General features: G+C 34.3%; 1 protein-coding gene across 1 annotated transcript in view; it reads right to left on the minus strand.

Annotated features, from left to right (window-relative positions):
• Nucleotides 1–8,471: 8,471 nt before the first annotated feature.
• LOC144440999 (neuronal calcium sensor 1-like) overlaps nt 8,472–27,085 on the minus strand; it is a 73,324-nt gene continuing 54,710 nt past the window's right edge. The window contains exons 4-8 of the mRNA XM_078130504.1: nt 22,735–22,824; nt 18,334–18,412; nt 15,400–15,488; nt 11,900–11,977; nt 8,472–9,755 (exon numbers count right to left, since the gene is read on the minus strand). Of these exons, the coding sequence (XP_077986630.1) occupies nt 9,660–9,755; nt 11,900–11,977; nt 15,400–15,488; nt 18,334–18,412; nt 22,735–22,824 (432 nt within the window). The 3' untranslated portion in view covers nt 8,472–9,659. The remainder of the gene's footprint in view (nt 9,756–11,899; nt 11,978–15,399; nt 15,489–18,333; nt 18,413–22,734; nt 22,825–27,085) is intronic.

The raw sequence follows: 27,085 nt of genomic DNA on the forward strand, positions 1-27,085 counted from the left end.
CGGACAAATTTCAATTACGGCCGATGAGGGCGCTAGTCATCAAAATATAATTTAAAAAACTAACCTCACCAAATCATTGTTTGCACGTTTTTGAAACGAATAATATACAAAGGGAGAGAAGAATTGGACATATATTAAATAAAATTTTGCACCAAATACTTGAAAATTAATCAATATACAAGGTTATACTAACACAGATGAATTTTCATTTGACATTTGACAATTTTGCAAAAGTAATGATACCTACAGAATAACCACATGATCTCAAATCACGGCCACTTCTCAAAAAAGGCTTTTAATTTTCATCCATATTTTACTTGAATACTCTGAAAGCTAAGAATCTGAGCTTAACTGTAGAAAAATGACATCAAAATATTATTGTTATTTTGGACACTTTTCACTGTGATAACGTATAATAAACAATGAATTGTATTATAGTTAAAAAATAGGCATCCCCACAAGCCAGGTCATTTTTTTCTTTATCAATATCAATATACTGGTATAAGGCCTAATATAATTATAAATTTACCATTCCTAAATCGTGACTAAATCTGATACATACTGTTCAATTTTAAAAACTGACATTTTAGTAATGAAATATTAAGGCTGATACAGTGATTGGTTGATGAATTAGTTATTTTTTGACTGATTATTGATCAATAATAAATTTATTGGTACATAAAAAGTCGGTTTATTGCTACATAACATGATATCAAATTAATGTTTTAGGTGTATATTTGCTATTATATGCTTAAATCATTTCAAAGTATTGAATTATAAATAGACCAAGATTCGATTCTAGATTAACATAGAGTTACCATAGAGGGCACTTCAGAAACTTTTGCTTGTTAAAAAACAACTCAAGGCAATTAAAATCAAGAACGAAATCAACGGTCACAGTACAAATTCTTGAAGTTGAGGTCAAAATGGTATCAGAATTAATATGGTTGCCGATTACTGTTTTCAATTTTGTTTTGAAAAACAAGGATGGTGAAACCCTAAATTTCGTACATTAAACGATTTAAGAGTTTTGATTTTCAGGGAAAATTGGTCTCCAGGGAGCTTTCCATCTAACGACTGGTCAATTGATTTATGGGTAAATGTTCTCGGCGAGTTCAATTGATTCCAACAGTTGATTTGGTATCAAAAGACACATCTGAAATTTTAATCCAGAATTTTAAAAACATAATAACCGATAGATGCACTTTAAGAGACTTTTAGTCTTAGGAATGTTTTTGAACCCTTATGTTTACAGGAAATACAAAACTCAAGATGGTGTAAACAGTTTGCCTGGAATTTGTTTCCTGTTTTACTGGAGTCACAGCATATTACACCTCCAAAGTTATGAGGAATATTGTGAAATTTAACGACAAATATGGCCGCCATTAAAGCAGCAAAAAAAAGTCCCCTGAAAATCAAACATCTTCAGTTCTCTCCAAACTTTACCGTATGAAAATTTGTTCCTTGTAGTGAAATATATTTGGGGTTTCACGGTCTTGTTTTCAAGGAAATCACAGAAATAAACATAAGACACACAGACACATAATTTGTACGAAAACTCTTGTATTTTAATAATGGATTCAATGGGGGAAAAAATCAACTTACATATACAAGTACCATTAAATAATTCATTATTTGTACACTTTTCTCTCAATATTCGCAGGAAAATGAAACAAAAACTTATCCCACTCACAGTGACACCACAAGTTTTTGGTGAATGTTAAAAAACAAAATTTTGCCAGATAAAAAATAGATAAGAAAAACTTTAAGCATACATAACATATAAAAAAAATAGCGTGAAAGTCCAGAAACAGTGGATGAGATAGCTAAGCAGTAAATGTGTTAAGCTGGCCTAATCATTATCTCCGATGTGTAAATTCAAGCCTTGTCACCTTTATTTATGAATGACAGATTAGAACCACCATTATGTCCCAGTCAACCCCAACTGTATAATTTGGGACCTGGTAGGATAGAGACTACTATGTGAATGATTTACAGAGACTGAAATGAACTTATACTCCCTGTAAAGTTGCTGTAAAATTCAGATCTCAGCTATTGACCTGGGCTTGTGATATAGTATGATATTAAAATGCAAACCATCACATGACACATGAATGTGATCACAAAAGTAAAACAACAACTTGCAGAAATCAACGCAAGCTATGGCAACCTACAAAAGTTGACAAAAAAGAGTCTGAAAACAGAATAAACAGAGCATATCGACTTGACACCTCCCCCTCCCCCCATCTTCTTCTGTCACTTTCTTCTTGAGTGATAATGATGATGATTATCAGGGTAGCAGCAAGACAAATTCCACAGACTGTCAATCGATGGATTGTTATAACACCTCTAGATATAGCTATGTGGATCAGTTGTTCATTTAACACTGTATAAAGTGCAGCCATTACACACTGAGTGTTTGAACTGGATGGCAAAATTCACTTTCTAATGGATGTACAATGTATGCAATACGTCAAACTGTTATCTCACGCGAGATATGTCACGCTTTGGATCTGATTCTCTCCAGCTTGACTAAGTTAGCATTTTTATCACACTTTCCACTTCGTTTAGTCGTGTTACCATAGTTACAGACCTTGGCAAAAACACAAAGAATGACTGCGGTAAACTGCATCAAACATCACCACAGATAAAATAGTGGGATAATTTGTAGAGCGAACTTGATAATATCAACAAAGGGACAAGGTAGGAGATGATAACATAAACAAATACATGCCACACATATTTCATAACTCTAAAGAATAGCCCATTTCATCTTGTTCTTGAGTATATGCATGCTCCTGAATATCAAACACAGTCTGTATGCCTGTGAAAATGACTACATGTACGGTAATATAGTGAAGAGGAGGCCATTGAATATTCTAATAAACCATTATCATTTGCATATTTCAAGGCTAATCATGAATAAAATTAACATAAATGAATATTAATTGTCCTCAGATTGTGCTGTTGATGTGTTGTAGTTGTCATTTTTCTCGATATTATTACACCTACCACAAGAAAAAATACATTTTCTGTGTGTTTAAAAAATTCCCACCATTACATGTAGTTTTGTGTATAATTATGTACACTGCTGTAATGAACACATCTCTGTCTTGAAAGTAGTCCTATTTTGGCTTGTAGCTTACACTAACGTGTCTGTAAAATACCGGTACACTTGTTTGGTGGCACTGCACATGTTAAGTGAGTTTACGCACAGCACATTATACTTACTACATGAGGTAAGTGCTGCACATATTACACTTACTATGTCAGTTAACTGCTGCACACGTTATGCTAACTATGTGAGGTAAGTGCTGCACACATTACGCTTACTATGTGAGGTAAGTGCTGCACACATTACGCTTACTATGTGAGGTAAGTGCTGCACACATTACGCTTACTATGTGAGGTAAGTGCTGCACTCATTACGCTTACTATGTGAGGTAAGTGCTGCACACATTACGCTTACTATGTCAGTTAACTGCTGCACACATTACGCTTACTATGTCAGTTAACTGCTGCACACATTACGCTTACTATTTGAGGTAAGTGCTGCACATATTACACTTACTACATGATGTAAAGACTGTCTGCATTATGCTTACTATGTCAGTTAACTGCTGCACACGTTATGCTAACTATGTGAGGTAAGTGCTGCACTCATTACGCTTACTATGTGAGGTAAGTGCTGCACACATTACGCTTACTATGTGAGGTAAGTGCTGCACTCATTACGCTTACTACATGATGTAAACACTGTCTGCATTATGCTTACTATGTCAGTTAACTGCTGCACACATTATGTTTACTACATGAGGTAAGTGCTGCACATATTACGTTTACTACATGATGTAAACACTCTGCATTACCCTTACTATGTCAGTTAACTGCTGCACACATTAAGCTTACTATGTGAGGTAAGTGCTGCACATATTACGCTTACTACATGATGTAAACACTCTGCATAACGCTTACTATGTCAGTTAACTGCTGCACACATTACGCTTACTATTTGAGGTAAGTGCTGCACACATTACGCTTACTATGTCAGTTAACTGCTGCACACGTTACGCTTACTACATGAAATTAGCCTATTATGCAGCACCACCAAAACGATTGTATTTGACAGTCTATTACACTTGCAATACATGATGACTGGCAAGCTAACTGCCCAAAATTACAACAACTGATAAAATCATCAAACTTTACTTGTAGTTTTCAATATGCTAATCAAGAAATTTGGAAATATTGATTGGATAGTTACCAGCCTATCACATGAATCGGAACCATTGATTGGATAATTAAAATCCAACCAGGTGGTGCAGTGTAATTGGATACTATCAGCCAATCAGCTTTGAATATAAAATGTTCAAAATAACCGATACATCTCATTCAGATTTCATTTTTAGTTAATGCCTAGCATTATTTATCATCAAACCGTGACAATTCATCTAATAATTCTGTCGCTCTTTCTCCAATTTTTAAAATCATCATTAAAGTGACATAAGCTGAGTTTATATCTTTTTTTGACTCGGGTTGAAATAATTACACAAAACAATATTATACTGATCTATCATTTATTCACAAATTTGGTGATGTTAGAAATCATCTTCTGTGACATATTAGCACAATTTATGGTAAGATTGGTTTCCTTGACATTTCAGTAAGGGAAAAAAATGGGGGGGGGGGAGGGGTTTCTGATAATGCGACCGACTGTAGTTTAAGCTGCCAACCGTAAACATTTTTTAGTAACATAAAAAAAATGTCTTCTCACCCTTAATGCATATATTGTCTTTCCTTAGTGATGTCTGTACATATTTTGTCAAACTACCACAGCTAGAAGGGGTATTTTGACTGAAATTTTGTTTGTTGTTGGGTTGAAGCAATATTTTTCAAAATTGAAAATGATTGAAAAGGTAATAGAAAAGAATGCTAAATCTTTAATATTCCCATTGAATATAAGTTAACACAGTATCTGGCGGCCATATTGGATTCTAAAATGGCTACATTTTGATAACCTTTGACCTCTATTTTAAAAAATTATACGGTGACCCCTGATTTTTATTCGTGATTTTAACTGAGAATAGGTCGGAGTTTTCTTGAACAAAGTAACGGCAAAAGTTTATAGAGTATATTTCCGATGCATATGTAACAAAAATTAGTACCCCATCAAAAAAATATACAAACTCAGCTTGTATCCCTTAAAAATAGCATACATCTCATATTAGCCAGTACAAATGATATGTTTTAAAAGCACAAAAAGTTTTATCAATTTTTATATTTTTTTTTAGCAAAATGTTGTAAGTACTATACTATAACATGTAAAACAAAGAGTATAAATGCAAAAGAAAAAAAAGTAATAGTCACATACATATACATAGTTTTTGAAAAAGTGAAAAATCTTTCCAACCTTACAGATAAAATATGAAATAGTATAGTAGATTATATAGTGGTGTTTTGAAGGTTTCAAACCAAAATTAAATATCTACATCCAAAAGGAGGGGTGGTTGCATGCATGTACACAATACAGGTACGATACAATATTCAAGTTATCAAAAGACAAAAGATTTCATAGTTTAGCCACTAGGAGCGCTGTTCGGAAAGGGGCTTTTGGACCAGAAGTGAGGGCCATGATAATAGTATTATATTAGTATACCCTCCTTTGAAAAATTGTAAATTTCCAAATGTTTCACAACAAAAGTTGGTTCTGGTCTTAATTACCAGTGAAAACATTCTGGCATGTTTTCTTCAGACTATTTTTAGGAACTGACAAAGCTGTTACATGTATATTCACATTTTTTTGACTGTTTCATGTATTGCCATGTTATTTTAGCCCTCATTTTTCCACATATAGAGCGCCCTCTTGTGACACTTTTTTTCCAAAATGGCTGCAATGTGGATGATAACAGGAATATGACTTAAGTGTTAATAGCTGCCTTCAAAATTTTAACATGTCTTTCATATGAACAGTTATTAATGGCGCAAAGTTTGAGTAGTTTATAAACTTACACCACGTCCTTACATCCTCTGAACATCGTTTAAAAAAAGAATTGATTTAAAATAATCATTATATAAACCCTTATGTTTGTCACATGAACCTGTTGTGGATTACTTACTCCACTGACTGTCTGTGTATGACCTTACATGAATCTGTTGTGGATTACTTACTCCACTGACTGTCTGTGTATGACCATACATGAATCTGTTGTGGATTACTGACTCCACTGACTGTCTGTGTATGACCATACATGAATCTGTTGTGGATTACTGACTCCACTGACTGTCTGTGTATGACCATACATGAATCTGTTATGGATTACTGACTCCACTGACTGTCTGTGTATGACCATACATGAATCTGTTGTGGATTACTGACTCCACTGACTGTCTGTGTTTAACCATACATATTAAACCTAGAATCCAGTAGTGTAGGGTTTTACTATCACTTTCTTCCTACCACACCCAGTATTTCGTTAGCGACCGTTGTCTTTAATAAGTGAACATTCCTCCAGAAATCAGGCACACATTTTACTTGAATTTTAAATTTTTCCTGCTGTGAAGTGACATCAATAGCATCACCACATGATTACACCTAACTTGGAGGGCTGAGCTGCACAAGTAAACATGATTTACCATATTCAAACATGGCTGCAGGCAATCGTATTCTAATTTTAGGTTAGAATAAATGGTTTGTGAAATGCCAGGCGTGGTAGGGGAAAACATGAGCAAAAAACGCCACATGACTGCATTCTAGGCTAGACCATACACATACTTTATTGTGAACTGGGTAAGTACTCCCTTCTTAGGATCAGCTTTCTGGATCTTAAATAATCAAGTCCTCATATTACTTATTTTTCTTTTGATTGAGATAACTATATGCTTACAATTCACCTACTATATGCACACAAAGCCCATAGGAATAACATTAGTCGGAAAATTGATTCCACACTTTTCCACACTTCCGGTTAATGCTATGCACTTTAGTGCAAATAAAGTGAGATTTGCAGTAAGTGTGTACAGATATATCTACAATATACAAAGCTAATCTTGCAAACAAAAGTCAACATCTACACCTTAAAGGGGCAGTCTGTAACTTTATTTTGATGGATTTTGCAATGATGATTGGTTGAATTTATAGAAAACAACTACCTGAGAATTGACTGTTTTTTATTAGTTGAGAGATAGTCTAAATATGTAACTTCTACAATGACTGTAAAAATGTGTTCTGGACATTCTAATTTAGTACTAAATTACATAGAGAAAGGGACAAGAAAAATGTCCACCATGACATACATAATTTTCCAATAAATTCTCAGGTTTTTTTTTTCATCAGGATCCCTTTCTTGGAGAAGAGAGACTTTTTATTGAAAAGTTAAGGTCAAAATCCATGTCAAATTGTCAGAAACCAGCATGTTACCTTAAGAAACCTACAGCTTTCTAAAAACATTTGCAAACAGGTGGTGATAATTAACCTGTAACTGAGAACACATTGTGAACTCACCTGCAGTTAAAGTATCAATTGTTGAATGTTCTACATAGTATCATAAATATTCAATAGAAATACAAAGGTTTCAGGAGGGGGTAGGAGGGAGGAAGGGGTTGACTGTAAAATGCATCGCCAGGAGTATCCGTCCATATCACCCCTCCCCTTATGACGAAAGGGATGAGTAGAACACTCATAATGGTTGATCTGTCTGTCTAGTGGGGGGGGGGGGGGGTTATAATTCCAAAGACAATTGGAGGTAAACTAACAATTTTAAATAGCTATGATTCTTAAAAGAATTTGAAATCTTTCTTATTTTGTATAGGACATTTAGCTAATAGTTGTAGTTACAGAATGCACCTTGTGTAGCACCAGTCTTAACTACTGGCACTACTTGAAATGATGTATGTATATCATTAGTGCAGTTAACTATTTCCCCCCCCCCCCCCCATAACTTAATTTTACCTTAATATTTAGTTCTTAATACAAGATCGAACACTTTTTACTGATACAGGATTGTTTGTTCTTTTTTGTTGTTCTGGTGAAATTACAGAAATTTTCTCAATTTTGAACAATGGGGGATATTTTTTTCTAACATAGCAAGTCTTGTAGCCTGAAAACCATGCAGATTGGATTTTTTTTTTTTTACATATTTCGTCTTTCCAATTGGGGATGTTGTGATATGATTTGACAATTCGGCTTACGCAATTCAAATACAGAAAAGTGGATTACTTGTACCACCAAAATGAGAAATAATGCTCCAAGCTGAAGACCTGACTCATATCTAGCTGTATCGAGTACCTACTTCTAGATGGACATTATCTGCAGTACAACGTGAATGTTAGATGTTTTGTCATAGCGCGCCCTCACTGGCCATCTGAGAGATTGACGAACGAGGGCGCCCTGACATATGAATAACTAATGTCGTTGCATGACAAGCTTTACTCCCAAACCAAACTATGATTGCCGACAATTCTATACCTAGAATGATTGTACAGTGTATCTACTTATACTGATCAGCACTTTTTATTTTTCGTCAAAAAATGAAAATAATTTAGGTTTTTATACGATGTGCGTGAAAGTGGCTCGGAGATTACATCAATTATTCTGTATGTCTGGTGTATTACTGACATGATGAACTATTTCCATCTTCAAATTCTCTAACAAAACAAAAATCTTCACTAAAATCTCTCATTATTGCAAATTGTGTTATTTTTGAATATCGTTCATATTTCTCTTTCAATTTATCATTACAAATGGATGTCATGGTCAAATATTAAAGGCAGACAGTAATATTTTGAATTACACTGATTTTAGGTTACCAACTGTGCACTGCAAATTTCAACAAATTTTTTGAATAAAAATTGACATGTTTTCTACATTCTACATTATTACAAACACACACCTTGATTTCATTGCCAATTTCTAAAATGAAATATGAAATCATTTTTTTTCTTTTCAAATGCTACATGATAATTTCACACCTAATGAAAGCCAAGCTCTCTTTGTACCCTTTATCATTTACTGTTTATATCAATTCTGAAAAATTTCTGGAAACTTGTTACACTTCATCTGTCTTTTGTATTGAACCAGGTTCCTCTGTACATGTACATCATTATTAGCAATCCCCCCCCCCATTCAATATTAAACTAACCCTCAATCAAAAGAAAATTACAGGACTGAACCATATTTTAGCAAAAAATTGGGGGTGTGTTGCTCATCTTGCTGAAAGGAAGCTAATAACTGCTATCTGAGTATTCATCTTGCTGAAACGAAGCTAGGCAGCGACTTCTGACAAACAATTGAAAACAGACTTAGTTAATAACCGCTATTTGAATATTCATCTTTCATTTGAATAATCCATCAATAATAATTTAATTATTTACAATTTCTTACTAATACATTTTGTTATGTGTGTGTGTACGTGTGTGTGTGCGTGTGTGTGAGTGTGTGCTTGCGTGTGTGATATTATCAATGTGAGAAATTGAAAAAATCTTTTTTTAAATGTAATTAGAGTGATATTGATAGTTTTGCTTTCTAAATTCTTTGAAAAGTTCTACCATTTATACAAGTGTCCATTTACGGCTTCTTGTTGTTGGTTTTTTTCCCCTCTTCCAAAAGTGGGACGTCTGTTATTGTAAAGCCTGGTGATCTATTTGTATTGCTTTTTGAAATGTTACTGTGGTATTTCTAGTGACAATGCCTGGACAATCCATGGATCGCACTTTGATCCTTCCCGGAATTCATCCTTTGTCAACTTCCCATCATTATTCTGGAATAGCAAGGAAAAGATGTGTGTTATTCCGTGAGGAGGATAAAAATACAACTTTAAAAGTGAGAATAATTGTGAATGTTCCAAGACATGTGACAATAACCAATTGTACATTATGTAGTACACACCCCGATAATGCTGTCGAGATGTCGTCGAAACTTTGGGATTCACTGAAAAGAAATATTTTGATTCTGTGAGTAGAAATTATCATTCATCACAGAGAAATTTAGAGTTGCTGATCAAATATTGTACAGGGGACAAAGTCTATTAGTTTAAGGTTTTTTGATAATTACTGTATTTCATATTAAATTGCATTTGTTATTCAAACTCATGGTGTCAGCCAAGAAATTGAATGAATAGTTGTTATATTTAAGCACACCTAGAAGTAGAGCTCTACAACGGGTACCATGAATGTCAAGTACTTAAATTTTACCACCGATGACTTTCCCTGTTTTTTTAACCAAAAACATTGAATTTACTAAAAAAATTTTTTTATTAATATGTGGTCATAATGGCATCTTGGCAGCTGTTCAATTTGAAATATTCCATTACATGTCTGCTAGAAATCCCAATCATGCATGTCAACACAGTGAGATTAACAATGCTGAATTGTAATATACGAAATCTACTAGATAATTAAAATGAAACGTACAAACGTCAGAACAGATACATTTCATCTGCATATTTAATATATTTCATTTTACCAATCACTTTGATATGCATAAGTATCATCCAACAATTATTATTTTTCGTCTTTTTTTTTTTTTGGTCATAATTGCCTGCTGGAAATTGCAATTATATATATTAATAGTATCCTATTAATAAGTCATTTTCTTGTCATTGTACAAATAATTTGCCCACTTCTAAAAGTCTTGGCATCATGCCATATTGGAAATCGTCATTACTGGGATGTTTTACTCATGTCTATTACTGTTGCGGATGTAAATGCACCAGAATCATAAAGTAGCGAGTTGAAACCAGCTGATCACCAACTGTTTACGTATTCAGGAAGTTTCCGCAGTGATTGAAGTTGCCAATAAAAGGATCTAAGTTTCATTTCATGTGTACATTTTTTTTTACAGTCTTTGACTCTTATAGTTTCTAAGTTGATCCATCCAAGGTAACATTATCTTCACCAATCATTTAGTGCTCACATCTTCAGGAAAGTTCTGCAGTGATTGAAGTTCCAATTTAAATGACCTACGATCTGTTTCATGTCTATATTTAAGCTTTGAAAAAAAAGGTATATCTCTCAAACAGTCTCTGTTTCAATTTCAGGTTGACCTCTCCAACGTAACACTGCCTTCATAAACCATTAGTAGTAAGTCTTTTATATTCAGAAAGTTTCAGCAGTGAATATTTTAACATACCGTCTATTTCCTGTGTATAATGATTTGTTTGTCAAGCTTAGACTGGAGCTAAACATGAGTTGTCACTATTTCAATTTCAAGTTGACCTCTCAAAGGTAACGCTGCCATCGCCAGAAATTTAGTATTTCGATATTCAGGAAGTTTGTGTAGTGAACAAAGCTACCATCTTGATAACTTACAACTTATATCATGTCTACATTTTTTCAAAAGTTTTGACACACGCTACCCATAAACAGTCATTGTTTCAATTTCAAGTACGGTAGAATTCTCAAAGTTAATACTGCCATTGTAAACTACGTAGTATTTCAACGCCTGGTTCACATCAGGATTAAAATCTAGATATAAAAATCAGTTGTTTGGCAGATCTATAGAAAAGATTGGTCCAGAACAAAAGAATAATCCTATGTAATCCTAATTAAGATAACACTAATGAGATGACCAAGGATTGAAACATAGGCCTTTAAATGTTTAAGAAGTTTTAGTAGTGACATCGACAAAGTTCACATCTAAATGAAGCAATCAATCAATCAATCTATCACTCAATCAATCAATTGGTCAATCCAGTGATTGATCAATCAATAAATCAATAAGAAAGATTTGCAAAGTATCTTAATTCTGTACAGTGTAGTGTTCAAAAGAGTTGAATAAGGAAAACCGAAAAGAGGTTTTTAAAATATCCTGATACAGAGCTTAGTCTGCATGCTAAATTTATCATATCAAAAGTGACAGACCAGGTGACCTTTCAAACCTGGAAGGCAATGTCTAGTTACTCACCGTATCCATTTGGGAGAATATTTTATTGACTCTTTTTTCAGGTGTGTCTTCATCTTTTGGAAGGTCTAACATATTGCCCTGAAAACACAGCAATTGTTCAAAGATTAGTGCATTGCATAGGAAATACAGCAAATAGTTTGCAGCTAATATCTCCAGATGTTGGTTGAAATTGAACACAAATATTATGTAATTTTTATCATAATTCATAATCAAACCAACAACATCTTCTATTCTGGGTTGAAAAGTATTTATCACATTCTCTTCTGGTCAACAGTTGTATTGCCTTGTTGTAAAATCTACCATTTAAATGTAGTGCGCCCTCTATCAGGATAGTATGATACATACATACACGCACAAGGTGATGGGCTGATGGGTAATGTCTTGCAACCACAAACCCTACACGAAAGCGTCTACGGTGCAACCTATATCAGGGTACCGGGGTAGTACAACACACATACGTGGTAAATTGGCCAAGGGGTTGATGTAGTGCGCCCTCTATTAGGGTAGTACTGTAACAATACACGGTGATTGGCCGATGGGATGACTGACAAGTAATCTGAACTAAGCAAGGGACTTAACAACCTATTAATCTCATGCCCATATCCATTACTTAGAGAGCATACTGTTACAAGTCCTTATTTATTTTACGAACAGGAAGTAGTACACTAATCTGATCTCACTCAGCAATATCATTACACGGCATGGTGGTATCCATTACCAGTAAACTACATGCGATATGACCATTAGCTATTATACTTTTAACCACCTACCTATCATTGTATAAACCAACATTTTTTGAAAAATTTGTGTATTTCTACAACTTTTTTACATAGAACCTTGATTTGATTTTAGACAAGAATTGATGGAATTCTTATTCATTGCGCATTGGTATTGAATTTTTGGACAAATTAGCATATTTCTATAACTTTCTGGAGAAACTTGATTTGATTTAGACAAATTAATGAAATTATCCTTTTTTGTGAACTGTGAACCCATTTTTAAATCACTATAGATACATTAATAGTCATGTAGCCTGTCTACTTTGCAGTCTGTGATTTTGATTCGCTCAATCACGTGGGTAGTGATTTTACATACTTTAGACTATCATTATTCAAATGAAGTTATTATGTTAATGAACATTCAGAACTTCGATGAACACAGGTGTTAACATTAGCACAACACATGAAAGGTGATAATGTCAATACATGTACGTAAATGTAACATACAGGAATGCTGGTAATGACTTTTGGGGTGTGTGGCTAACTGAATCAGTTTTTCTAAGTTAATAACTACTTGATACGGAAACCAGAACACGCAGTAAAATCACAGGTGTTGATAGAGACAGTTTAATGACCATGTCTTCTAGTGACTGATTAAAGACCTAATTATGTTCAATTTTAGAATACCTAGTAGATGGGGTGGGTAGTTTTTTTTAATGTGTCAGTGTCTACTTCAGGTAGTTATGTTTTCTGTACATGGTCTCTGAGTTATTGGTTTCTTCGTATCAGATGTACAGCCATTACAGATTGGAAGAACAGTTTTATTTTGTCTTTTTACAATGATGTATTTCTACATCCACTATTTCACATGAGACTTCACAATTTTCGTAATTTTATTATTTTTTCCTCAAATACGTAAAAAAATGTTTGGAGTCAGTAGTGACAAACTAGGTGGTGTCGGGTAACCGAAACCAAACGAAAAATCAGGTTATAACACAATTCAGCTGTTGACTATCTCTAGAGAGATCGTGATACACTATGATTTACAGCCTGATAATTGGCCGGCATTACGTGACAAGTCATTCATTTAGGTGGACACAGCTAATTCGACGCCTAATATTACTAAGAAATGTTGTTTGAATTTCACATTTGGTGTTTCACCAAATTACACCTAAATTAGTCACTGTTGGATGATCTCAACAAAGTTGTCTCAATCAACAGATCAGAGGGATGACTTCAATACTTTTTGAAGAGTCAGCCAGATAATGGCTGTCAGTTATTACAAGGTTAAAATGGTCAGCAGATGTGTCCGATCATATCAGTAGCCGTTCCAATGAGATCTGAATATTGATGTCTCGGTATTACTAATACAGGAGCAACCTATTGCTAAGGCAAACATGTTCTGATTGGTTCACCGCAAGGCATTGTACATCGAACATTCCCTCCTCTAATGCTGCATGGAATAATAATAATACGATTTTTGAAATGAATACTAAACTTTCTAAGCTGTAGGTAAACTAACTCTCTTGAGAGCCTTTAAGTCACATGTGAAATAACTAGGTACATGTAGGTCAGCTAAACCCATTGCGCATTATTACACAATGAACAGAACAGATGTTATTTATCACAGATTTTGTTGACCTTTTTCAGCTGAATACGGGACTTGTTCAAAATATTCGACCACTGATAAAACAATACATTATTAAAAGAACAGTAACTGTAATGTGTAGATTTCATCAATTTTTCTCGGCTGAACGTAGTTAATCGTGTTTAATCTATAATAACTGTAATGTAAGTTGACATTACTTTATGGACATCGTGTGAATTTACTATGTTTAATAAAAACATAGACATTACATTGGTTTCATTTACTTTCACTTATATAACTAAATGATGTAGGCATTGTGTTTCACTCATGGGACATTACATTTTTGAAACAAAGAGAGACATATTTCAACTCTAGACTAAACAGGAACAAAGACACAATAAACACAGCAGGATCTTTTGCCCAATCACATTGAACACTGATAAGCATTGCTATTCTTTCACAGTGCAGTAGAAACAGGCTTCTAACGAAAACATTACAAATGGACTTGATGAGTTTAATGCCTGCAATTGTTTATTTTCTAACTGATAATCAACATTTCAACTAGACTACTTCTACATCCCCACTGTGAACGGCACCTATGTGATTGTTTCCTTTGCATTAGAATTTGTCTGAGGGTGTGTAATAAATGTCATGTCACATGAGTGAAACACCAAGCCGACATCATTTTAACTGTATCAGTATGGAGCTGGCATCGATCAGAACTTAGGCAGAAGTGATGCATAGGCCTTGCTAAGCAACTGGCTAATTAACATGTTGTCCACTTTTTCTATTGTTGTATTTGCATAACATTACAAACAGGAAGTGCTCTACTGAGGCTCATATGTCACTTCCTCCTAAGTTCTTATCAATGGCAACTCCATACTGATCAGTGAAAGTGAATGAAACCAACACATTTGATCTTGTGTAAACATGCAAATTTTAATTCAACATAGGGAATTGACCAGATATAATAATAATAATAATAATAATAATAATAATAATAATAATAATAATAATCAAGTTTATTCGTCCAAATAAATTCACAAATTTTTTGAATGGTTGCCATAACAGCAGAGCCCTAGTGCCCTTGTGTTGAAGAAGCAGGAGGAAACCGGAATACCCGGGGAAAACCTGTGTTCTTTGGCAAGGTCAAACTGAGCATCGTTTCCCTTTAAAGTACTGGCTATACTTACCACCATCTTGTAGATTGCATCTACTATATCTAACATCTCCTGCCTTGTAATATAACCATCATTGTCAAGATCATATAAATTAAATGCCCCTACAGAAAAAACAAAAACAAAACATTTCAGAGAGGCAAAGTCTGCGAGATAGCAACTTTTATATCACTCTCTAGATCAAATAAATCAAACACCCACACAGACAAAAAATTTTTTTTAAAAATTCAGTGTTGTGAACTCTTAGAGAAAACTTTTACATCACTGTCTAGCTCATATAACCCTGTACAGACAAGAAAATTCCACATCTTTCAACACATCTTTCAGTTTTTCTCTCATTTTATATTGTGTCTACCATGCTGTTTAACTTAAAAGTCACACTATGTAGACAGAATAAGGCTATTCTGAACTTTTCACTGATTTATCAGTTGGTTGGCCTGCAGATAGTTAAATCTTTATCTCAGACTCACGAATACAGTATTATAGTCATTCCCTAGAGATTTGTACATGTAAAGCTCGGCATAACGATTCAATCTATCTATGTCTGAATACCTAGGTCCCCCAGATGAACATATCCTGTTTAAAATGAAAACCAGTTCGGTAGAAACCAAAGATCTGGTTTGACAAAATTCTTACTAGACATTACTGTACATTTGTATAATACATACTAGATGCTTCATTTCTACTGAACTGGTTTCTGTTTTATAGACAGGATCAGTGTGCCCTTCTAATGATAGCTAAATGTTGTTGATGTGAGTAAATAAGTGGGATTTCTTGTCAATCACCACATAGTAAGAGATAGGGGAATACCAAATTTTGGTGTGTCACTAGAAATTGTGTGTGTCAGTGGCATGTCAAATTGGCTTAGAGGGCACACTGGTCACCACATAGTAAAAGATAGGGGAACACCAAATTTTGGTGTGTCACTAGAAATTGTGTGCGTCAATGGCATGTCAAATTGGCTTAGATGGCATACTGGTCACCACATACATTAGTAAGAGATAGGGGAACACCAAATTTTGGTGGATCACTAGAAATTGTGTGCGTCAATGGCATGTCAAATTGGCTTAGATGGCACACTGGTCACCAAATACATTATTAGTAAGAGATAGGGGAACACCAAATTTTGGTACGTCACTAGAAATTGTGTGCGTCAGTGTCACATCAAATTGGCTTAGAGGGCACACTGGTCACCACATAGTAAAAGATAGGGGAACACCAAATTTTGGTGTATCACTCAAAATTCTGTGCGTCAGTGGTATGTCAAATTGGCTTAGATGGCACACTGGTCACCACATAGTAAAAGATAGGGGAACACCAAATTTTGGTGTATCACTCGAAATTGTGTGCATCAGTGGCATGTCAAATTGGCTTAGATGGCACACTGGTCACCACATAGTAAGAGATAGGGGAACATCAAATTTTGGTGCATCACTAGAAATTGTGTGCGTCAATGGCATGTCAAATTGGCTTAGATGGCACACTGGTCACCAAATACATTAGTAAGAGATAGGGGAACACCAAATTTTGGTGCATCACTAGAAATTGTGTGCATCAGTGGCATATCAAAATGGCTTAGAGGGCACACTGGTCAGGATGTTAGTCTGAAGGACCTAGGTAGCCAGATGATAAAATGTAGTAATACTATAGCCGGTAATACTGTAATAGTAAGATATTTGTCTCACAGACAATAAATGTAGCAACATTAGTGAGATATTTGTCTAGCCAGACACTACCATGTACAATGTTTGTAAGAATTTTGTTGAGCAAGACAACATTTTGTTTCTACTGAACTGGTTTCCATTGTATTCCATTCACTGTGTGAAGGGGATTTGGCAGTTACTTATATTGAAACTTCCATAATTGATGTACGGCTGGTGTATACATAAGGAGTCCACACATTATTAATGGAATGTATTTCAAGTATCTCAGTGTCACGACTCTTGATTTGAAACACGTATATGAGTCTTACTAACTGCCAGACATACACAATACAAGTGGTTGTACAGAAGTGCACAAAACTTTATTAAATTAATGAATGCATTTTAAGTAATGTGACTTCACTTTTCTTTTGGAACAAGAAGCATGTTTTTATCTATCTGTCATTTTCACTCTTATCAGTCTCTTTTTCTGTAAATTTGAATGTGGACTCCATACCAGGAGATCTTTTATCTGTATTCATTCTATTATTCCGTTAAGGGAATTCCTTGTCTTTCTGATTTCTGACCTACTGTGTTGCTTCGTTTTGTCGCACTGTACGTCTCTTGGGGTTTTTGTCATTTGGTACTCCCTATCTGTCTGCTTTTCTGTCAAACTGGACTACCTATCTTTCTGATTAACATTAGGTACTCCCTATCTTTCTGTTTTTCGGTGAAAACTGGACTACTCATCTTCCTGATTTCTGATCTACTGTGTTGTCTAGTTTTCTGTCTAACTGTACTTTTCTTGTCTTTCTATTGTTTGGTACTCCCTATCTTCTGCTTTTCTGTCAAACTGGACTACCTATGCTTCTAATTTCTGACATATCCTTGTCTTTACATTATACAAATATGTATATCTGGTATTTCTATCATTCGGTGCTCCCTAACTTTTTGGTTTTCTGTGTCCAACTGGATTCCTTATCTTTCTATTTTCCAGTCCTACTGGACTCTGTATCTCCTATGTTTTCTGACATTTGTATACTCCTGCCTTTCCCTGTCCTACTGGACTCCTTATCTTGATATCTTTTTGTTCTTTGGTGCTCCCTATCCTTCTGCTGTTTTTCAACACTTTTTCGTGCTGTTGGATTTCAATGCATCACCGTATTGTGGTTTGAGCATATACTTATGTACGCCTGGAAACGTTGATGTCACCTCAGGCCTGACACTGTATCAACTGGCCACCTGTACAGGGTAATGAAGCTCATATTGACATTTATATTTATATAAAATAGTGAAGAATTCTACTTACAGTCTAATTTTTCATCTAATGTTCCCCTTGACGTTACTGATAATGCACAGATGAATTCTTTAAATGTGATGTACCCATCCTGAAAAAAAAGAAAACCTTTTATTCAATGAAAAACCCATTTATTTATGTACATGTACTGTCAGGTACAAGTAACAACTGTCAGTTAGTTGACTGTTTTTCACAAATTCTAACAAATTATTTTGGCAATATCAACCTGTGACATTGCTGACCAATCATGGACATTCTTATATATTACACCTAAAGAGTACATTTTTGTTGTTGACCAATCAGAGACAGTATTATATGTCTGGCATTGTGTGTATGCCTTTGAATGAGTGTATTCAGGAGTACTAAAATGCTATACATGTAAAACAGTGCTCATGAATATTCAGTGAACTGAATACATTATTTCTACAGACTCCCATGATGCAATGGCCCATACTATACCCTATACAGATACAAGATCAACTTGATTTTTTTTCTGAAATCACAATCAGTAATTGTAGGTGATGTACCTTCCCAGAACCCACAGTTTACAAAAAAATGTCTCTATTTCCTAGAGTGGTGTTCTCCTTTACGTACTTATTTAGTTGTTTTTTATGTGGCATTTGACGCTTCAGAGAAGGCAAGATTTAAATGAAGTTATGTACATGTACTTATTTGGAATTGAGGTATGTGTAAACTATACTTGAAGTAAATAGAATTCCGTCCTATCAAAAGAATGTTGCTGAGATCAAATCATCACTTGCACAATGACAGCTACACTAGTGCTGCTACACAAATATCTAAATTATCGTGAACTGAATCTAAACTTGAATGATGGACTACATCTGTGTAACATAAATTCATACCAACATAGCAGTGACTGAGTGATAAATGATGTGAAACACATGGACATAATCAAACATAAACTCTATAAATAAATTCATGACTTGTAGTTGTACAATAAATATGATTATCTACATTTGTAATTTTTTTCTAATCTAAACTTGAAATATGTTCTACTTCACATCCATGTATTAATGTAATTCATACCAAACATAGCAATGTGGGCCAGGATCAATGGCTGCAATTTCACTTTTAACGGATCTGTTTAAAATACAAATATTTCTTTAAAATGTCGTCAAATTGAGACATAGAAGAATTTCCACCATACTAAATGCATGGCGCTAAAGCACCGTATAGTGTCAATAAAAGAGCTATTTTTTCCTCACTACATACTCAACTGGCTTTGTAATAATATTCTTGTATTCATGGCGCTACCGGTACATACATTATACAACATGTACTACTACACAGTCAGATTTGAAATTGATTGTGCTGTCTGAAACAATTATCACTTTTAGCCAATTAGTTAGAAGGGAGGACTGAGTAGTCTGAGACCAATCTAAAATGAATTTAGTTTGTTTTTTTACCCTACACTGAACTATTGATCTCGACCCCTAATGATATGAAAACCATGTGGTATAATTACTCTATCCATAAATTCATGACTTGTAGAACATACATAATTATCCAAATTATCTAGAAAAACTCATATTATGGTCTATAATCTGTGTCACCAACATAGCAGTGACGGCTTGGATGAATTCCTGCTGAATACTAATATGAAACACATGGGAATAAATGTACGACACCTGTTTGCTACATTTCACAACCTGCTTACATGTAACTCACAAAGTACACTGTCTGTAATTCAATCCGATGAGGGCTATATTGTATTCTATTGATACTAACAAAGGTTGTGACTTCTATTACGGTACTGTGCGTATAATGTTACCACATCATGCATATTACAAGGACCAGAGTCTACTGTAGTCTGAGCTGAGATTCAAAACTTAAATCTAGTTAAGGGGCCTAATTCAGGTTTGATTTGTCAAATGTGCACAGTTTCCACAAATTTTCAGAACTTAGAATTTTAGAAAAAATTGGTCACCAAGACACTTTTATTTTACCATGGTCACCAAGACACATTTTATTTAGAATAAATTGCATTTTACAAATTAAACGAATGAATAAATTATAAATTGAATTTGCTAAAGAAATAAATAAATATAAGGTAAATTGTACTTGTTACAAAAAAAAAGTATATAATTATGCAACGCACACTGTAATTGGTTACAGATGTAATGTGCCTGGTTGTGACTTCTGTGGAGTGTTATTCATCATAACTGTGCAAGTCAAGTTGTATACTTTTCAAATAGTTAGGACGACGAAGAATCACCATATATACGCAAATTAATTAGTTAAAACTGTCCCACTACCTCTGGACCTTCCTAATATAATTATGATGTTTGAAAGATGAGTGGAACATGGTCACAGTTGCTATAATAGACCTCTCCAAAATTTGCCATGGTGGCACTCTACTTCCTGTCTGCGTGTACCTTGTGGGGTATACATGGTATAGGTTACTCGGTTAATCATAAGAGCACTGCTGCTTTCCTTGATGTCTGAACAATACAAAAAACATCCCTGATTTACACTTCTATAGAATACCCAGGGACAAAGCACTTAAGAAACAGTACAATGAGGTGATGATACCCCCAATTTGAGTGAGGACGCTTTTTTCTCAATTTCCTTTTGCAGTCTGGAATGGCCTATTACTTCCACAATATATCTTGTGCTGCACTAGCCTAGAATCCAGCTATGTGGGGTATTGGGGTCTCACCTTTCCCCTATGCATGGCATTTCGCTAATGGCCATGTAATCAAACCTAATATTAGATTACGATTTCCTGCAGTGACATTCAACCCCACTTAGATGCGTATACATTCATCATAAAATATATCTCTTTGTGATTGGCTGCTCCTGCCTATTAGGCCTAAAAATAAAAATTGTTTGGTTCCGGTTACCCGACCCCACCTAGTTTTTCACTGCCAACCAAACTATTTTTTAACATATTCAACAAAAAAATAATAAAATCATGAAAATTGTGAAGTCTCACAAGAAATAGTGGATGATGAGGAAACTGACATCAACTCAAAAAGACAATATAAAACTGTTTTTCCAATCTGTAATGGCTGTACATTTGATACGAAGAAACCAATAACACAGAGACCATATGGAAAACAACAGAAAACATAACTACCTGAAGTAGACACTGACACATTAAAAAAAACTACCCACCCCATCTACTAGGTATTCTAAAATTGAACATAATTAGGTCTTTAATCAGTCACTAGAAGACATGGTCATTAAACTGTCTCTATCACCACCTGTGATTTTACTGCGTGTTCTGGTTTCCGAATCAAGTAGTTATTAACTTAGAAAACTTAGAGCATAATCGGAACCACGCAATTTCCTTTTTTAGGGCTTAAGATGGATTCATTAGTATTCTAATATCCATCTATGTTACCTCACAGCAAGACAAATTTAAAACCCGATACAAATTTATACCTTCTTTGTGGCCAAAGCTTCATTAGTGAAAGACTGATAGCAAAATACCAGGTGGTAAAAGAAAGATGAGAGCCTTAAAATCTCCACCAGACTGGATAATAGGCTACTTGGGCACGTATAAATGTACTCTATTCTCCATTATTTTTTCTTCACTATGCTGGAAAATTTTTGTCACATATCGGTTTTGTTACTGCTCATGTTTGGCTGATTGGAATAACAGCCTATAATCATGATTATACTCGATAAAAATGATAAACAATGAAAATTGTTGGAGAAGAATTAGACATTATTCCCCAATATTTTTCTTTGTTCAGCCAAGGAAAATATGAGTGACCTAAGGGGGCTTTGTCACTATGAGTCCTTAGATGAGTAGTGACAATCCCTTAGGTCACAAGTACTCTCCGGCTGAATGAAGAAAAATATAGGAGAATAACATAATTATACCAGTAATATCAAAGAAAAATCAGGGAAAGTAATGGTAATTTTGAATGTTTTGACTCATATTTCAAACACAACATAACCATGACATAGACATGCTTTATCGCGATGTAGAACGACCATGGGTACAAATGTATATGTTCCATATTTTTTTGTTCAACTTGGCTTGTGCATGGTATAAGATATTTTACCAAGATATTATATTGTCAAGGAAATATGAGTGGCCTAAGGAGTCTTGTCACTAGAAGTTGCAAGTTGAGTAGAGACAGAAACACCTACATGTAGCGCAAGTGTTTTCAAACTGAATGGAAAAAACACATTGGAGAATAATATAATTATACCCACACAAGCAAAATTGATGTAAAGTCGAGAAGAGTAATGGAAACTTTAGACATTTTGACTCATAATTCAAGCACCAACGAACAAATGATGCAGACACTCAGCATGACATAGATAACCTGGGTATAAATCCCATATTTTTTGTTCAAACATTTTCAACTTGGCTCGTGTGAGGTAGATAAAAGTATAGTCGCCATTGGTAATCCAATGAATATATATCTCACTTACCTTATCTGAGTCAAAAACATTGAATACAAAATTAGCAAACTTGCTGGGATCACCATTTGGAAAAAACTGTTGATAAATAGTTTGGAATTCCTGCAAAAAAAAAATGTTTTTGTGAAAAACTGCTCGATGTGGATTTGATGAAAATTCCTGTAAAACAACACAGAATATTACAACTTATAGTGAAAATTTGCTCTATGTAGATTTGGCAAAAAAAAAAATTACAGTAAAACAAAACAAAAGTATAGTGACTAAGTCTGTTAGCAATCTGATTAAAATCCGATGTAGTGTACACTTCGTGATTTCTTTCTGGCTGTTACGTTTACTGTTGTTTGTTCTTTTGTGGGCACTACAATGTCAACATCTGACACAACACCATACATGTAGACATTCCCATACCAAATCTCAATGCTGTGTGAATTCACTCAGCGAATGAGAATGCGTAATTTGCACCAAAACATATAGTACACTGACAGTACTTCATAATGCTCAGTTTGAAAAGAGCATGAGCACAGAGCACAGACAGCAATGTTATTTTATTGTTATTGTTGGGTGGTTCTCTTCCATTTACATAAATTTGTATATTAAGCACTTCCATGTAAATGAGAGGTTTGTGAGGTCAATAAATTCATGCATGATCATATTTAAGTATGATCATTTCATTTTGGTTCACAGAGGCTAAAAATGTGATGTCCTTACTTTTTGTGACAAGCTTACAATAAATTCAGGGAAACCATAAAACTATGTGTAAGAAGCTTAGGAGGAATGGCAAAGTACAAGAATTCTTGGAACCTTTAATAACATTTTATCTCATGCTAGAGGGTCAAAATAGAACAAGAAGGTTGACTTATTCTCAGTACCTGTAATAACATTTTATCTCATGCTAGAGGGTCAAAATAGAACAAAAAGGTTGACTTATTCTCAGTACCTGTAATAGCATTTTACCTCATGCTAGAGGGTCAAAATACATGTACAACAAGAAGGTTGACTTATTCTCAGTACCTGTAATAGCATTTTACCTCATGCTAGAGGGTCAAAACAGAACAAGAAGGTCGACTTCTTCTCACGCTCACCTATCAAAATGCATGTGATGTATGTGCAGTGGAAATTACATGCACGGTGTCAACCAAGAAATCGAATGTTCATTATTTTTATGCTGTGCCTAGGTAGTAATGCTAATAGTAATATTCTATTTCAGGTAATGAGGGTTTGCAGCGAGCTCTACCTACATTACAAAGTGGAACATGGCCGTCTTGCAGCAAAATAGCTATATCATGTACATGCATGTACTTACTACAAACTAGTAGTCATGATTCTGGTGATGATACATAATATCATGATTGGTTTGAACTTTCTGACTGAAGTTAAATACACAGTGAAGTAATCAGGGCACCATGCAGTCACCATAATCATTTATAAATATCTATTTCCAGGAATTTCCAAGAACGATTTCAATTCAGGGAATTTTGAGAACATCTAGGTACTATAAACACAAGAACTTTGTCCTTTGTAATCATCCAGAAGTATGAAGTACTTGTGTTGTTTGGTTTCGTTTTTCTAAAAGCAGTGTCTTTGTGGTGATAAAGTACGTAAAAGCTGCAGGAAATTCCCGAGTACTGTCCAAGGATTCCCAATCAAAATTATACGACAAAACATACGAAAATCTAACTAAATTTTCTAAATTTCCCTGCGAACTTACTATGTTTCCCAAACTAAAGCAAAACTACTCTACATGTAATAACAGTGGATTTATATTGTCTTTAAACTCACGACTGGGTTGATAAATGTTATTTTCCTAGATTCAATCTCGTCTGTCAGCTGCATCATATTTCCTCTCTGATAAGTATATATCCCCCCAAAACTGTAATTATGAATTCATGACTGATGAAATAACTGATAACCATGCTTTGAAATATTTCACAGGTAGGAAAAAACGATCTGATTATTTTCAATATGCCAAATGTATAATGTTGATTTTTTATATAGACAAGGAAAATACATGTACATGTGCTCTGTACAGTAAGGTGATTTCTTCCAATATTTCATCTCATGGTGTTGCAATTTTTTACTCTTAACAGCACTTTTTTAGCAGGTTCCTAGGACCTAATAAAAAAAATTGTGTGGTTCCGATTACACTCAATTTTAGAATAGGTGGGGTAGGTGGATTTTTTATTTTATTTTTTATTATATTTTTTTCAGGTGTGAGTGTCTAGGTAAGGTAGTTATGTGTTTTTCATATGGTCTCTTGTGTTATTGGTTTCTTCCCATTATATGTACAGCCATTCCAGATAGCTTGAACAGTTTTTTTATTGTCTTTATAAGTTGGTGTCAGTTTCCACATCCACTATTTCTGGCGAGACTTCAAAATGTTCGTAATTTTAATATTTTTTTCTTAAAAATGTAAAAAAAACAAAGTTTAGGGTTGGCAGTGAAAACCTAGGTGGGGTCAGGTAGTAACCGGAACCAAACAACTATTTTTTTCTAGGCCTTATGTGTAATCACTTACATGCATATACAAATGTAGATCTACAACTGTATAAAAACACCAATGTGTTTGCTTGAGTATAGTAGGAAGACTTCACAAAACAACAACATTAGGTAAAACCAACAATACAACTGATACAAAAACAACTGTGAGTGTCTCTAATAAAAGTTCACCAGAGATTTTTATCAGTTTGTTGTGTTTATAAAGTTAAACTGTAACCGTAACAGTCAGACTGGATTGTTATAATGTGTGGTGTTGTATCAGCAAACAGACTTATAGGATCCTGGGCCTTGTGGTTTTTATGCTTTGATAAGTTACCCACACTAATTACACCATGTCTTTGTATGGAAATATGTCTCATTCCTGCTTACTGCACGCAAGCAAAAGCACCGGTATTTTTTCAAGGGTTATAACACATGCAACGCTTGTCATGTATAATGCCAATTTTTCAATGATAAACAATACATGTACACACTTTAGAATAATAAGTGTTCTTCACATATTAATTCACCACAAGATATATCTTCTGTATAACTTTTAAAGATTTCACAAGTTGAAATGAAATATGACTGTTTCAGATATAATCTATCAAATGGCTTTTGTAAAGATGTTTATTTTTTTATTGATGAGAAAAGTATACCACAGTGACAGTATATATAATCTTAGATGCGTTCTCTCATATATCATTTCATCATGTGTTAGAACTTCTACGTTTTTTCCCCTATAACTTTTAAAGATTTCTCAAGTTAAAATGATAGATGACTATTTTTTTATGTAATCTTTGAAATGACTACATGGTTTTGTATATGTACATGTATTGTAGAAATGTTTAATTTTTTATTGATGAGGAAAATATACCATATATTGTTAGCTGTGTATTATTATCATCGTCGTCATCCGGCGGCGGCGCCGGCGTCGTCGTCATCGTCATCATCATCATCATCATCATCATCATCTTCTTCTTCTTATTTTTACTTTTACCAAAGGGTGTTATATATATATCTATGATTTCTTCTGTATAGCTTCTGATGATATCACAAGTTGTGAAGTAATGGGACTATTTCAGATATAATCTATGAAATATCTACATGTAGTATGGGCATTACAAAATTTTTGATTTTGATTTTGATAAGGAAATATGTCTTCTCTAGCATTTTTCACCTAAAAAAGTGCAAAAATGTATTTTATTTCCCAACTAAAGTTTAATAAGTTTCCTAGCTATGAAAATAATCTGAAAACTTACAGTATATTCAGTTTGATACGTAATAGCAATAACTGTATGAATGTTGAATGTTGTTGATTTACTGTAACACAAGATGGTGAACGCCCAAATTTCATTTATAATTTCATATCACAAAATTTGGAGAGACTGTAAGCACTTTGATTTTCACGGAAATTGGTCCCAATGTGCAATCTACCTTAAATTCTGAGATTATTCAGAAATCTACTTCAAACCTATGACTTAGTTGACTCTTAGCACTCCAAAATGAAAACATATACAACTTGTAACACTCAAGTAAAATGTTTGCACGATTTGCCAAAATTGTTAATAGCATCCATGTCAAATGGAAAACTGTTATTTGCTGATTATCACCCCAGTATGAGATGTCTCTCAATGTAATTAATCTGTAAACAATGATAGCAGTGCCAAGCAAGTAAATAAACCTGTTGCTGGTTCCAAGATACAAATGTACACTGCGCGTCTCTCCATACAATACCATGTATTGTGTATGCACTGAGGGGTTTGCATGTGCTACTCAGGGGGATGGTTATCTCCTGACCATACCCTGGGTTCACCAGTAAAATCCATCTCTGTCATTGATGACGTTTAGTCTTTGTTCTATAAAATCACTCATAATCAAAGAGGTC

Source organism: Glandiceps talaboti, chromosome 10 (genome assembly GCF_964340395.1).
Source record: "Glandiceps talaboti chromosome 10, keGlaTala1.1, whole genome shotgun sequence".
NCBI lineage: Eukaryota > Metazoa > Hemichordata > Enteropneusta > Spengelidae > Glandiceps > Glandiceps talaboti.